The sequence below is a fragment of the Falco naumanni genome, chromosome 12, assembly GCF_017639655.2.
Source record: "Falco naumanni isolate bFalNau1 chromosome 12, bFalNau1.pat, whole genome shotgun sequence".
NCBI classification, from domain to species: Eukaryota; Metazoa; Chordata; class Aves; order Falconiformes; family Falconidae; genus Falco; species Falco naumanni.
The window spans coordinates 33,347,891-33,363,661 of record NC_054065.1 but is presented as its reverse complement, the minus strand read 5'-3'; the positions used below and the strand labels follow the sequence as shown (position 1 = coordinate 33,363,661).

At 41.6% G+C, this 15,771-nt stretch overlaps 1 protein-coding gene across 3 annotated transcripts in view; it reads right to left on the bottom strand.

The window, feature by feature from the left end:
- The window catches only part of TTBK1 (tau tubulin kinase 1), a 121,098-nt gene that overhangs the window by 90,364 nt on the left and 14,963 nt on the right, over positions 1 to 15,771 (bottom strand). For 2 of the 3 annotated variants that reach the window (XM_040611811.1, XM_040611810.1), the window contains 2 exons: positions 12,471 to 12,629; positions 3,952 to 4,099 (listed from right to left, as the gene is read on the bottom strand). In XM_040611811.1, coding sequence (XP_040467745.1) covers positions 3,952 to 4,099; positions 12,471 to 12,578 — 256 coding nt within the window. In that variant the 5' untranslated portion in view covers positions 12,579 to 12,629. Of the gene's footprint in view, positions 1 to 3,951; positions 4,100 to 12,470; positions 12,630 to 12,762; positions 12,941 to 15,771 lie in introns of those variants that run through there. The other variant, XM_040611809.1, reaches the window with a different exon arrangement.

Below are 15,771 nucleotides of genomic sequence, written 5' to 3'. Positions count from 1 at the left end.
GGTATTACTGCCAGAATGGCACCACATGGTAAGGATTTGGAAAGACTGCCTTGTTTTCAATGGTGACTCCTCATGGAAGAGGCCTGGCATCATGGAAAATCCCATCTGCTCATGCTGCAATGATGATACAGGTAAAATCAGGCACTGTGGAGGGTGCAGGCCTCCTTGAGCAGCAAGGGTGGTAATACACATTGTGTTACTGAGGTCAGCATTCCTAATTGTAGCAAAAAGAGAATGCAGTTTCTCTGTTCCCCAAGCAAGCTTACCAACACACACTGAGAAAATGGCCGTGTCAGAAGAGGGAAACAACAGGATAACGTAAGCCAAACAGTGTTTGACAAAGATGAAAAAAAATGTTATCTTGTGGTGCTCTGATTAAAATTGGCCAGATAGAGTAGCACCAGAGAGAATGTCCTGAGCCCTGCAAGCCCAGCCTGAACAAGGAAATACTACAGCAACTCTGTGGGACAAAGAGGTTTTGATTTTCACTAAAATAGTCCAAGAAAGGCAACATAAAGACAGAAATTTTGCTAGAAACTTTTTAGGTAAATGTGTAACAACAGGACAACTGAAAGCTTCAGCTCATCACCTGCTTGAGCAATAAAATCTACAAGCTGACGTCTCAAGCGTGTTTCACCCAAAGCCTAAAAGGGCACCACTGCTGGCAGCTCATAGCCCCAAGACAGTACAAAGATTTGGAAGGTTGGTCAGAAGATGATCTATGATCCTTGCAAGTAAGAATACAAAGACATTAATATTTAAACAGATAAAGAAAAGGCATTATACAACAAGAAAAATAAAATCAAGTTAAGAGGAGGACAGTATGACTCTGCAAGACTGTTGAGAGATACTGAAGTGGCAGTGATCTCACATAGCCCAGCACAAGTATCACAGAATCATTATGCTGGAAGGGACCTCTTGAGATGACCTAGTCCACCTGCCTCGCTCAAGCAGGGTCAGCTAGAGCAGGTTGTCCAGGGCCACATCCCATTGGGTTTTGAGTATCTCCAAGGACAGGGACCCCACAACCTCTCAGGGCAACCTGTGCTAGTGTTTGACCACCCTCACAGTAAAATCACCCTCACAGTAAAACAAGTGACCACCCTCACAGTAGAAAACTACACACGCTGCTTATTAGAAGGTATACTCTCTAGAAGAGTCATTAACTGACCAGTTCCCCAGTTGTTCTGTGTGGACTACCAGTGCAGGAAGGAAATTGTGAGGGACCTGCAGCTGTGTTCCTTATGTGGCTATTCCAGAAAGTGTCTCAGAAAGTCTTATTGTTGGCAACAGCCTGCAGTTCAAACCACTCAGGAGCTACTGCACTTAAGAGGTCAAGCTGCACACACATCAGGTCCTGAAGCAGGTCTGCACTGTGGGCTAATGGTCAGCCTTCTCTATCCCAAGCTTGGTGAAGCTGTAGAAACTTCTGAAAAGAGCAGCAGCTCATTAGTGCTTTAATGTTGGTGTGATACTTAAATAGAAAACAGTAAAGCTGTACTACTTAAGAGGGACTGCAATGTTCAATTCCACCAGAAAAGCAGAGAGGCATTTCAGACAACACTGCTCCTTTGCTTTTCACCTGGAAAACCATGAACCGGTGATATCACCTATGGTAATACCAGCAACTTACTCCATCCACCAACTGTTTGGTTAAAGTCAGTGTCTCCCTTTCTGAAATGTTTCTCACCTCTTCGCCACAGCTTACAGTGAAAACATACACAATACATGATTCCCAACTCTCACAACCTAATTTCTTATTTTAACTTTATCATTTATTTCAGTAAGGCATTTGGGGATTAACCTTGAACCAAAAAAGCTAAATTCTTCACAGAACACTTGATTTGTAAAAATATGGCTGAAGTAATTTGTCATTCTTAAATGCGGACAGATGATGCATAGCCAATTCTGCTGCTTCTCTTTTCTGTCCCTTAATATTTGCTAACTGCTTTGCCAAAGGATTTTCCCAATCCACACACCACCCCTCCCTCTCCCCAATTGCCAGGATCATGCTGCGTACAACTGTGGGTGTTTTTTCAAGCACTTGGTATTCTCAACTGTTTTCCAGAAATAAACACTGATGACAAAGCACAAGTTTTAGTTAACACCTTGCACATTTTCTGATGCTAGTTCTGATTTGATGACTTCAGGTCATACTTTTCAAGTATTCCCTGCCCTGGATGTAACACATATTGACACTACCCAGCACGATAGCATCGTCTCTTGGTATTCTAACAATCCACCTTTCTACACAGTCACACCCTCACTCAATTCACAGCAGTTCCAAGTGTACAATTAAATGCAAAAATCTAAATCTCTGCCTTGCTTGCCCTCACTACATTGCTTTCAGCCCTCAGCCACCTGCTCTGCTGTTCTCTGGGAGCTCTGTGTATCCAGGCCTTTCACAGATCCACAGCAAGCTTTCTCCTAATGACCTGCGTTAATTTCTCCTTTGTTCTGATTCTCTTTACACAGCTTAGCTGCATCTGTTACAATGCAGTGTATTCAAAAAGGCCTTATCAGTCCTCTTAGAAGAGCTGAACTGTGGAAAACTATTTGACCTTTGAAAAGAATTCACTGACTTTTACCTAGAGGCAATCTGTCACAAACCTTGAGTAGCCCCTGCTTCTTAAGACCTGCAACAGTCTCACCCTCTAATTCAATCCTATCTCTGGAGATTTCATATGAGGGCAGAGGTATAGACATGGACATAAGGCCTCAACGCTACTTCTGAAGCATGAGCCCCGGTGATAAGGATACTACTCACTGCTTCATGGGAACGGGTTTCCTCTGCCCAAGTGGGAATCCTGTGAAGAGGAACATCCCTTCAAAGGCATATTATACTAGAACATGTAAACCGTACCAGTCAACAGCTGGCCTTGCCTTCACAAGGAAATCCATGCACAATGCACTTCAGCAAAGAGCACTTCTCAGTTCCTCAAAGGCAGATTTGGAAATCACTTGTTAACATCCTCCCTTCACTGTTCCTTCAGCCGCGAACAACTGCAGCAAGACTGCTCCCTTGCACCCTTTGGTGTTAAAGTGTTATCTCGTCAGCCTCTGCCATACTGGCTGGCATCTTTCACCCTGTTCTGCTAGTTCTCTCCTGGGAATGACTGCAACTTTAAAGATCAGCACAGGAAGTTTTAACTTTTACCCTTATTTATAGTTTCATCTGAGCAAACAGAAAACAGCATCCTGGCATAAGGCAAGACCCCCTTCAGTGTTATTTTTTAAGTTGGACATCAGTCAAGGAAGGCTCCAATTTTGTGCTTCCCAATCTGTTTGAAACCTGCTTATAAGCTTTGTCAGGTTCAGCTATAGAAATCGATGGTCCCAGGGCTGACTTTCACATCCAAACCAATATAAAGCTGTGTTAGGCAAAATTAAGAATAGGCATATTATTCAAAATAACATAATTCAAAACCACTGCTCCCAAAACTAAAAGACCTAAAGTCACTTCACACTTTGCTTTCAGGACAGTCAGGTACATGAAAAATTAACTAATTGCCAGTTTCCCTATACTTCATGTTACCTATTTTTTGCACTCATCTACTAGTCAACCATTTTACTTGGAGATTCTGACATTCTCACAGTGCTATATTCACAAACATTGTCCCACTCCTCTGGGAGGCAATCAGCTAACCTAATTTCTTAGTCAGACATGTTTGCTCTATTCCTTACTATCTAATCAGTATCACTAGGCTGCACAGACCAACGTACCAATAGTTCAGTTTAAGGCTCCTCATTATTCTTATAGCCTGGTGGACATAAACGGTCCCTGTAGCTGGAACTCACGTAAGTAGGATGCTTTGCAGAATGCAATAACTTTCTGTGCTGAATGACGTAACATAACACCATGTATAGATGGAAAAAACATTGGCAACTTCAGATTCTAACCGTTAATGTGCGCAGTGACCTTCGGCACTTCCAAAGAGCTTTCTCCCTTACCTTGCAGCTTTTTCAGGACAGCCACTTCCATCTTGAGAACTTGCTTGGGCTGCTGGGCTGATTCCACCTTCAAGGCCACATTCTCACGGGTCAACAGATCCATCGCCTCATAGATCTCCCCAAAACCACCACCACCAATCTTCTTCAACTAAAAAAGTACAAAGAGGTTTGATACATTGTGCGAGAGAGACAATATCAAATTGACTTTCACAGAGTCAGGCACTAGCTTCTTTACTGCATAGGGAGAACAAACTCAGCTCCTAATCTGTACTGTGCCCAAATCCCTTCACTGCACAGCTAGGCAAAAGTCCAGCTACCCACTTGACTGTGCTATGTATAAATTCTTTGCTGTAACAACAAAGAACAAGCCTAGCAAGTGATGACATGTAATACATTTAAAAGCAAATGATAACGCCTATTACCTCAATAATGTTCTTGGCTGTTCAAGGAAAGACCCTTCAAGGAGACAGTGGAACCACTATCCAGCCCACTGTAGATAGAAACTGTCATTCCCTCTGAACAAACACATCTCTGCAGTAAAACTCAACCATGGTAGTTGGAACTAGTGCTTTCAAGAAGTAAGTTAAATGAAGTTTACATCTCATTCACAAGATTGTAAATACAGAACAAAAAATCCACTGGAATATTTTACAAGGTGCTTGACCTGCTCTGTTAGTGAGGTTACTTCAATGTCATGTTTCAGAGAATTGCCAACTGCATTACTTCAAAAGAGATACGTACAAGCCACAAGTACAACTCCAATGTTTCTCATTCTCTCTTTCTCTCTTTTTTTCCTTTTTCATTTTAAACCACACCAAATGATCCTTTTTGTCTCTCTGAGCAAAACTGAAGACTGTTTCACAATAGAAGGATATCACTACTTGGAAATCAAAAGTTTCAATTGACATAAACTCAAAGTCTAAGTTTCAGCATATTTGTTATGCACCTACTAGAGATAGATCATCTGCCTGTTCTGGAGTAGCCACCCACTGAGAGAGCAAGACAGGATCTCCTGCCTATCCTAGAAGGTGATTCATTGACTCTCTTTCTGCTGAGACTTGACAGCATATGCACATATAGTTATACATACGTATGTATAAGACAGACTCCTAACGTGTTGTAAGTGTCAATGTCTATGCCAGGAAAATTATTTTATATTTGTTTATGTTAGATATATTTAAAGCACACTACGTTGCCCAGGAACAAATTCAGTTTTACAGCAGAGCTAGATCAAGGCTCCTTTGATCTGCTTAGCACTTGTTCATTGAACCTAGCTGCAGCCCTTCCCTTCAGCATTTTGTGTTCCCTCTGTTCACAATTGCTCAGCAAGCCCCGAGTGCTGCTTCTTTCCAAAGGTAGCAATAACACTTGAAGAGAAAAAGTAGTCTAAATCAGGCAGACAGTGACACATATCTTACACAACATTTAATGAGGTTTAGATGATATTTTAGTGCCTTCTGCACCACGGAAGGCCTGTCCTGTGCATCTGTCCAGTTTGCCTCTCAAGGGCAGGGGATTTTCCCTTCTTAAGATGACACAAACTATTTGCTTTTCTGGCTCTCAGGTCAAGAAAAAGAGCTCTGCATGAAGACTGTACTACCTTCTGTATTAACAGCCTGACTATTGTCTCTGAAGCTATTTCTTGATAACCCTTTGCAAGTTGCTGTCTGGAGCCATTCTTCTCCTTTTACTTGTTATTTTTCCTCACAAACTTCCACTGGGCTAAACAGGCATATTCATACAGTAAACAGCCCAATAACTAGGTCAGCACATATTATTCATAAATTATTACAGTGCAGCCCTACTTCTACTTGGAAATTCACACTAAGTGAGCTGGCTATTAAAAATCTTTCTGTCAATACAATGGTACATTCTGCATAGCAACAACATGCCAGCTAATACCTCAGGATTCAGTACACAAGATCTTCTGTTGCCTGACACACTAACAACACAGAAGGGAAAGGGCCAGTAAAAGCTGCAGAAGGCAAGAAGTTTAGTCAGGATCTGAAGGACTTTGAAGAAGATTAAAAAAGTCTCAGTGGGAAAAATGGGTAACATAACAAGCAGAAGTGAACAGTAATAAATATAACAACATATCTGGGGTAGAAAAGAAACATAGGCTACCCAAACATCTCTCTGGGCTGCAAATTCAAGAAATGGATCTGAGGAGAAATATTGCTGAGCCAGCACAGTCACACACAATGATCCTTTTCCATTCACTGGCCTTAACAGAGACAGCTCCCATGCCCAACAGTTGTCAAAATGCAAAGCTACTACAATATAAATGGAACAGCACAGCAATATGATTAGGATAGCAGCCCTATAAGGTTCTGAGAAAGGTCTAGTCATGTACAACGCACAATATCAATCACCTTGTTACTCGAGGCTCTCACCGAGTTAAGAGTAGTTCATTTCAGGATGAAGGAAATGATCAGGAGCCTGGAAAAACAGAGGACAGACTAGGACTGCTACTTCAAAAAAAAGCAAAAGAATATGCGCATCAAAGAAGCAGGTTCAGGAAGGTAGGTACAGGTATTGAGACTGCTCACCTGTGAAAACAGCCAAATTAGAGGACCCATATAAATCTACAGAGCAACAAATCCAAGATCACATAAGACCAACACCAGAGCTTCTGCTGAACCAGAAAATCGATTTTATACACACATTACAGCCAATGGATGTACCTCACCGTCCAAGAGCTCTCAAGCTGCCTCTGCTTCCTCACATCCTTTGTCATCCTCTTACGGAAATTATTGTCTGGCATACTTTTCCCAGCACACCAGATGGTCCTATTCATCATTACCAGCACTGCCATCCTCCTTGATTTTCCAGCAACATTCATAGGCCATCAGCAGCCATTTCCTTTTCTGTTTTGCAGAGCTAGTTGCTATATTGCAACTCAGGGTCTTGGCTGAGGTCAGGGGTTTACCACACAGGCATTTCCTCATTGCTTGGGTTCTCTGTGGGAGTTCACTGTCTAAGGTGAACTCAGCACAGCCTTCTGCTGGACATGAACGAGAGACAGGCGTATACCACTCAGGAAAATAAACCAATAATGAAACTGCTAAACACAAAGTCAAGAAAGAAAAGGGAACATCTAACAAGAATCACTTAAGTGGTAATCATGAGTCACCAGCCCATACTAAGTCTCACTGCTCTGGGAATATTATCTTCTGATCCTGTTTCCTACATTCCACTAGTCCATTTACTGTTAAGACTGGGACACAGGCTGACAACACCAGCAGGATTCAGTCTACATAAATGCATGAGCCTATATGTGAGCTGGGTGTTCAGGTTTCCATTACAGCCTGTGGAATCAGGTGAACAATTCATCTGACCAAACACAGGTATCTATTTGGACTTGCACACAGACAACAAAACTAAGCAAGCTGCATCTCAGACATGATTTCAGTCCTTTCAGCATCCCACTAATGGCCACATGACCATACAGCTCATTGCAGTGCTTCTTCCATATTCTAAGAGGTTTCATGCCGCATTAGGCCCTTGGAGTAAACTGTTAACAAAAAGACCACCCTACTCGACCCCTCAGTGTGGCAGTGTCCAGTCAGGGGGTTCCAGGAAGTCCCCAAGCTGGAATTCAATCCTGTCCCTCAGGATTACCAACACAAAACAGTCATGCCCTGGTGGGGAAAGCCACTCCCAAAAGCCCCTGTAGATGCATCAGTAGTTACACAGGATACAGATGACTCCCTTTGAAGTGTCCTTTAAATATCCTGAAATATTTTGGATTTATCTTGACAAGACTCTTGCAGCACAATGCTCCAGAACCTATTAAAAAAATCACCAAATAAAACACAGAGCCTTTCTATTAAGCACAAATCAGTACTCTCAAAGTCACAGTTCAAAACCCAAAGGCAACACACCCCACCCTACCAGAAACAGCCTTCAATTCCAAATTTCATCCCTTATTCAGAAAGCATATAAGACACCGCTGCTCTAAACAAAGTTTGCATTCCAAGGATATTACATAAATACCAGGCTTTCCCAGAAAAAATGCTCCAGGACCAAGGCACAAGTGGTTCAGTCTTGGGATTGGTGGCAAGGTCAGGAACAAGAATATGTGCCCTGAATCCAGAGTGAAGGACCAAACTGAGAGCCGACAACCTATGCTGAATTCAGCCAGGGTCAAGGTTGCCACCCAAAGGCTTCAAGTGCTGATAAGGTAAACAGTGACTAACTGTGACTGACTGCTTTTTAGGAGCACTTGTATAGTCAAGCTTGCAACTCCTGCAGCCCAACTCAATGGGCTACTTGATCCAGAAATGATTAGCAGGCCTCATCTGACTTAACAACAGGAAGAGTGGACCTACTTTTACCAAACTCTCAGAGTCCACTCAGCTTGCTTAGGAAGACTGGAGTTACTGATGAAGGGAAAACCAACTTACATAAAACAGGCATGAACTGAGAAGCCAATCAAGGAGAAGTCAACTAGCCACATTCTAAATTATCTGAAGACCAGCCAAAGCCCACTTACAGCCATTCTGCACAGAGTGAGACCAAAACAGGCCCCAAGACTGACAAAGCACTTTCCTTGTCTTAAGTTCCCTCTTGGAACCATAAATGGCCTTTGTGACCAAGACAAGGTGAAGAGTCCACAAAAGTTTCTGGGGCTTCTTCCAGCAAGGCTTACAAAATAAACAGAGGAAGGACAAGTATAACCAAAGCTTCTGTTCAAGAACCTCAGAAACCTGGAAGAAACCAATGCATAGATCACACCTGACAAAGAGTGTACACATGTACAAGAGTCCCCATTTGTATTGAAAGCTCACAGGAGCTGCCAGCTCTGTCTTGCTAATGAGTCTCAGTTGTGAATCCCCAAAACAAAGTGTTTAGGTGAAATAAAGAGATACACTCATTCAGCTTTAACACCTACATCTAGTTCAAAGCATACACAAGTTAAGTTTGACTTTGTTCCCTCCCCTGAACAAAGCAGTTCACATCATTCAGAGCACATGTGGATCTAGTCACCCTCTGTGGTCTGAGCAAAAGTCACATGGTTCCAGTACTGTTCAAATCTCATCCAGTCAAAGCATCAAAAATATCTGCAAGTAAAGAATGATGACTCAAAATAACACTTCTTCAAGTCCGAAAGGTTTGATAAAAAGCATAAACAAGCCTTGTCATGCCTTTCTCCAAAAATAAGAACAAAAATATAATTGCTGTCGGACAGCCAAACCTTACTGACTTAGAGCGACAGGAAAATGAACTACCAACAGGCTAACTGCAGAGAACTACATCTTCATTTGTCAAAACTTTGTCAGCCAGCATATAGGAGGAGGAAAGGAATTCAAGGAATACATTACACAGATCTAAAATTAGAAATTGGTTCAATACTGGAAATATGCCAGCACTAAGAACTACAAGGTTCAAGCAGATGCCCGGCCAGAGGCAGTCACAATGGGAGGACAAATTACACAAAAAACCTTCTGGCAGCTGAACCCCAGGATCACATAAATATGCCACACACCTGCTTGAGCAGGACCCATCACTCACAGCAAAGCTTGGACTGTCTGGCTTGCATCCTATGGGTTAGATTCAGAAAGGCCTACGATAAAGGAAAGCAAGCTACTACTGATGTTACTACTGTATGCTCACTTTAAGTTACACTTCCTTTTTCATCTGTCACTTGATCCTATGCTATGCATTTCCTTGGACCAACAGAGGTATTTTAATACTTTTTCCAGATTACTTTGAGCACCATACAGCTTGGATTTCTGACTGGTCCCACACCAACATCAAGCATACCTAGGGAACAGCACAAGCCTGCCTAAAGGGTATGCACTTTGTTGGGGGCAGAAATGACTGTTCAGTGAGACTCACAACACACAACTCAGCTAGCACAAGGGCAAATTCCCAGCTCTGAGTAGAGCTGGGAATTAGAAATTCTCACTTACACCCTTTAGCAAGTCATGTAATTTCTCTGGCCTTTCAAGTGGGGTAATGACCTCACTGTGGTATTGAAGACTACTGTCAGCCAACATTATAAAACAGGCTATTTCTGTAGTTACAGGTAGCTGTTGTTGTTGACAATATAGCTGCACATTTGTGTATTTTCTAAGGCAGACTTACTGGGTAGAGCTTCTAGCACTCCCCAGCCACAGATTCATGCAACAGCAAAGTCACTAAATCCCCATTTAGTGCCTCTCTCAAGTCTAAAATTAGTTTGAAATATTCCCCTATGAACACAGCTGAGCACATTTTAGGCTTTATTTGGAAGTTTTGGTGCTTTTAAGAGTCCTGCTGTTTCCAAGATCAAAGTTACTTTGTTTAGACTGTGTTAAAAAAATACATCATTTACAGAAATTCTAGCACTCCTGTCTATGAAGGAGAAACTCAAAGACTGATGAACAGTAGAAATGGTACAAGTCAAAGCTAGCTAGGGTAAAGGAGAATGAGGAAGAATGAGTATTTGCAACTCTACAACTGAAGCCCTGGCTTAGCATCTAAATGCAGCTCTGCAAAGAATGTGAACTGATCTGACCAAAAAGTAGGCTCTGAGGAAATTTCGAGGGTCAGATAAAAGCTGCAAGCAGTATTTGCTGAGAAGTCTGTAAGCACAGAGCATGTTTCAAGTCCTGTATGTCAGTTAACCTGCACACGTATCATCCTGCCAAAACAAGTATACGTGCTTCAGCCCAGAGCTGTAAGAGCACAGCAAGACTTTCCTTCAGCTATGCCAGAAAGCTTTGGGAGGGGGATAGGGGTTGTCTCCATTTTGGTATCTAATCACAGAGAAAATTGAGATTCTCCATCTGCTCTCAGGAAGCATGGAGAATGAAGAGCAGTTTGAATTGCTTAAATATAAATTGACTATTCGGGGATAGGCCAGACAGAAAACTGAAGGCTGTGGAGAAAGCAGGAGCAAAGTGCTAGGATGAAGAGAGGCAGGACGGGGGAGTAACGAGAACAAAGCAAGGCAGAACTGTGCAGGGCAATAAGAGATACAGGCATAAGGCAAGGCTAATGAAAGGACAGTATGTTGTCTGAAGTGGGCTGTTGGAAATAACCTATCCACAGCCTGGAACTGAAGTGAGTTCAGGCTCCTGAGTCTCTTCAGCCCTCTGCTCTTCACAGCCCACTGCAAAACTCACAAGGCAGCTCTACCATAGCTAGTTAGCGCAAACTACTTAGTGCTATTACTACAAATCACTTGTAGCTCAAGCTAGCAAGGCTTCTGCTGTGAGTTTAATGATTCAGACACTGCTCGTAATTCAAGTTAAAAATGGACACAATGGCACACATGAGATTTAATTTTTTTTCAGCTTTTTAAAAGCCAGAAAACAAAAATTCGCAGAAAATACAGAATTTCAAGAAGTATGAATGGTACACAATCCTTTCACATGTTATATTCTAGTTTATTTAACTGAGGTGGTAACATAATGCTACTTCCCCCACCATCCCAGAGACCTCACTTTATGACTAAAGAGAAAGCCTTATATGTAAGAGGAACTGCATCTGCTGAACAAATCTGGTGGCAATGAAACACATGTCTAAGAGAATGAGATTCTCCCCATGTCTGTAACACAGCATTCTTGCAAGATTCTGGTCAAGCTACTGAAGTCTCAGCACACAAACTACCATTAATCACATGCTCATCTGCTGAGTGTCTAAGGCAAGACAGCCAGGTCCAATCTATAAAAGTGAGGAGCATACTTAGATGCCCATAGTGTCTAGCAGAGTTGTGCTTTTGTCATTAATATTAAGCAGTCTGTAAGAAATAATAAAAATCAAGATGTAACTAAATTTGAAACCCAATCTGTAAAAGCAAGCTAACAGTTCTCTCTTGTATCACCTGGTAAAAGCATGATTAAAATACCTCTATCTATCTGTATATCTGGCAGAGACACTACAGCAATAAGAAACATGAAGAACTGAATTTAAATGGCAAACTCATGCCGTTAATTTAAATGGATAGTGAGATATGCAGCCATGCAATGAATACACAAAAGATGAAATGGCTACTAATTCAGTGTACCCCATCCAGCTTGCACAACAGATGAGACAGTTGTCCCATGAAGAACTCAAACTCTTAATAGGATGATATCATTTTAAGAACTATCCTAATAAATTTATACAGAAGTTGTACCAACAAGCTAATCACAGAATTTCTGACTTTTGAGGTAGCTGACATTCCAGTCTTAAACATTTGCTTTTAAATTATTTTATTGTAATGCAATGTATTTATATGCATGTCTGTAGTATTCTTGTGCTACAGTAATTTGAAATCTAAGTTTCTTACTAGAAGATGACTCAGCCTGCTGCAACAGTTCAATCCTACCTAAAAATCCTTGGCAGGTTTAGTCTTCTAAAAATACCAGACAGTCAAACACTAGAGCAGTATTAACCATCTTCTTGCAGTATCTTACTAACATGTGAAACTACAGCACTCCACTGCTCCTTGCTGGAGTCCAGGATTAACTGGGCAAGTTTCTACACTACTACAGGAGGAAGAGATCTGTTTGGGCCACCAAAGGAAGCACAAAGCAGGAACTACTCACCACTTTCCAGCGATCTTTGACCACATAATTGGCCGGAAGAATGTCGACCTGTTCCCCTCCTCCACTCATGTTTGGTTCGTCCTTGATGACTGCTGCTAGGCACTGCATTTGCCAGCCAGAGAGTATTTTAGTAGCTCCCAATTTAAATGAGCCATTTATCTGGGGAAAAAAGGGGTGGGGGGAAGGAATGACAAAATTAGTACAGGTCACAGCAGAAGTACATGCTACATTTCCACAGGTTTTGCTTATGACTAAATCAGAACTGGTCTCTTAGGAAAGAAGGCAAACTCACCTTGCAAACACCTGAGCTCACTCCATGCATAAACTTGGCAGACGCAACCATGCTTCAAGTCAGCAGCACAAATTAAAAGGGTGACAATTACCGGCTATATCATGCAGGAGTCCAGTGCTCTTGGGCCTGACAGCCAACAAGTTAAAGAGAATCCAATGCCAAATGCTGCAAGAGCTGTTATTGTTACCAGGCAAAAAGGTCTTGCTTTAACAGAGCAGCTGCTACATAGGCAGTTTTTATGGCTTTCACTGCACAACATCCAACACAAATCAGAAAGGTTTGCCAGGTATTGCATTCAATGAGCCTAAAAGCATCTGAATAGGGTAGAAGGGCCTTTACAGAGCCAGGATTACAGACACTATCACCATGATGAACAGCCAAGCAAAGAAGATGGGGATGGTTAGAAAGGGCTTCAGCCATGTATAAATTAGTCCTCCTCATAGCATACATACAGTGCTAAAAATGATCAAATTAAAATACAGAGAGATATCTTGCTCCTATGATGTTTGCATTCTACATCATGCCCCTTTTTCCTGCTTTTATAGGGAGCTCCAGATAGCCTGTGCTGAAATTAATTTTGGTTTGAAGTTTCTTTGCTATAATTCTTTTATTAAAATGACTTTCAGATACACATTAACTCCACTTTCCTGGAAGAAAATGAATTGAAACAGGACTAATAGAAGATTTTCCTAATGCATTTAATCTCTTCCTGTAGGATATTTTTCTGGCTTTAGAAGTAGGCTGGATCTCTTATTAAGCATGGATCTTTTACCATGCTTCCTTTGCAGTTTTATAGTCCTTCCCCCAAAATATGAAATATTTTCCTTCCTAAAAATGAGTGTTACTATAGCACTCTGACTGCAGACTTAATACAATTAACAATATAAATACAGAATTAGAAAGAAAGACTAGAGCTGGTCATTCAACCATCACACTTCTTCAGGCCCAAAACAAGGGAAAAGTCACCAATGAATTATGAGCTGAAGCAGAGAAAAGAGCTCATTCCCTAGCAATAAAAGGACTGAGAAGGAAGGATAGGAAGTGATCAGTGTGTAGTGTGCACAAGGAAGCAGCAGACAGAAGTATGTCAAAAGTGCAAGACATAGAGGATGATCAAACAAAACATGAACAAAAGATCTCAAAGAGATCTTCTCAAAAGATCTTCACAAAAGAAGACTTCATTCTAGATACAGACGATAACTACATGGAAAAAAGGAGCAGCAGACTAATGCAGTAAGAGAACTGCTGAGAAATGTTCATACAATCTGACATCTGCTAAAGGACAATCAAAATGATAGAAGAGAAATAAGAAACTGAATATTAAAGAAATTCAGAAGAAACGTGTTTCAAAATGCTCCAGATTCTCATAGAAAGAGTCCTGCATCTGTATGGGGTAGCAGCTTTTTCAGTCACCAGGTACTGAAGCAACAAACTGCAAAGCTCTCCAAGGAGAAAGTACATGCTGTGTTTGGCTGCATGTTTGTGCTCCTTCTTAACTAATGAGCAAGTCTAATGCCATTCCCAGGCTCCTTCATGCTCACCAGAACATCTGAACTGACCATCCAACCCTACCAGTGAGCTCTGCATATGCTGTGCACCCAGCCTTCCTGCACATCACTACAGACTGCATGGGAAAGAGCATCCCCACAAAAATATCTTTATGGGCTAGCTTTTCTTCTGTTATTTAAAGAAAAGTTGTATTTAAGAAAAAGAAAAGTTATATTTAAGAAAAATTATAGACTGTCCCAAACCCCCAGTATTACAAAAACATAAACCCCTCAACATTAACACACAAGTATAGAGGCAGGTATCTCCCCCCTACTCTTGAAGGTCTTTGGCATCACTTCACAAAGACAAGTGCAGCTCAGTGCAGGCTCTGGACTGCAGGGGATGCAAAGGCAACTAAAGATCCGGGGGGGGGGGGGGGGGGGGGGGGGGGGGGGGGGGGGGGGGGGGGGCGTGGCAGCAACAAAGACAGGTAGAAAGAAGTTTAGGTGTTTTCCAGAGAAGTCAGCCATGCAGTATTTTGCGCTTTGAAGCAAAATACCTAAAAAGTACGGTACATGATGTTTGCATTAGCATAATATAAGATTTTGGTCTAGTGACGAGTGGTGGAAAGTATTCTCAAGGAATAATTTTACAAGAGAGACAGAACACAAGGGTCTGTGAGCACACAAAGGTAGGCAAGGTAGAACTGCTTTCCCTAGTGCCCTATTCCACTTTCCTTTATCAATGTTATAATACATGCGTACAGAGATAACATGTTTGCTATTTAAAGGAGTCACATAAATCTTCACTGGCTTTGAAACACAACAAAATCCTCCTGGGCACTACCATGAATAGCAGCCATTTGGCAACACAGAATTACAGAACTAAGTTTACTCTGGTATAGCAGGAGTGATGCAGCCAAACCAAAAGGCAATTTAATTACAGCCTGAGACAAATTTCAAGCTGTTTTAGAATACAGCAGCAGCACAATGCAGTGTTAACATATCAAATTTTTTTCCTGAGGTAGTACCAATACTGCAGAAACATGCTCAGGCCTATGAACCAAGGGTTTACCAGAGTAATGCTGAAGTGTTGCCTACACCCATGGCAAGACATAACGCATGTTAACTTAGTCCTCTAGAAATGTCATAAAGAAAGGGCAAAAAAAGGGATGAAGCTACCTTTGGGCAGAAAACAAGCACATTTAAATTACACTTTTAACTCATGCATTATTTTAATTCCTTCTAAATCAATAAAATATAGTAAAAATATTGTTTGACTAGCATCAAAGCCTGCAGCTGAATCAAAGCCCTGCTGGAGCTGAATTTGCTAATATAGCTACAGAAGGCAGGTGGCAAAGGATGGTCAGTGGGGGAGAAGTAAGGCTCTACCATCTCTTCCCCAACACACAGCAAAGAGCATCATTTCTGCATGTTAAACATTAAGTGGAGTTAAGGGCAACTGGAGGAGAGATGGGAGGATTATATATCTCTTGAACTCTGGTAAAGCTGTTCCTGATTC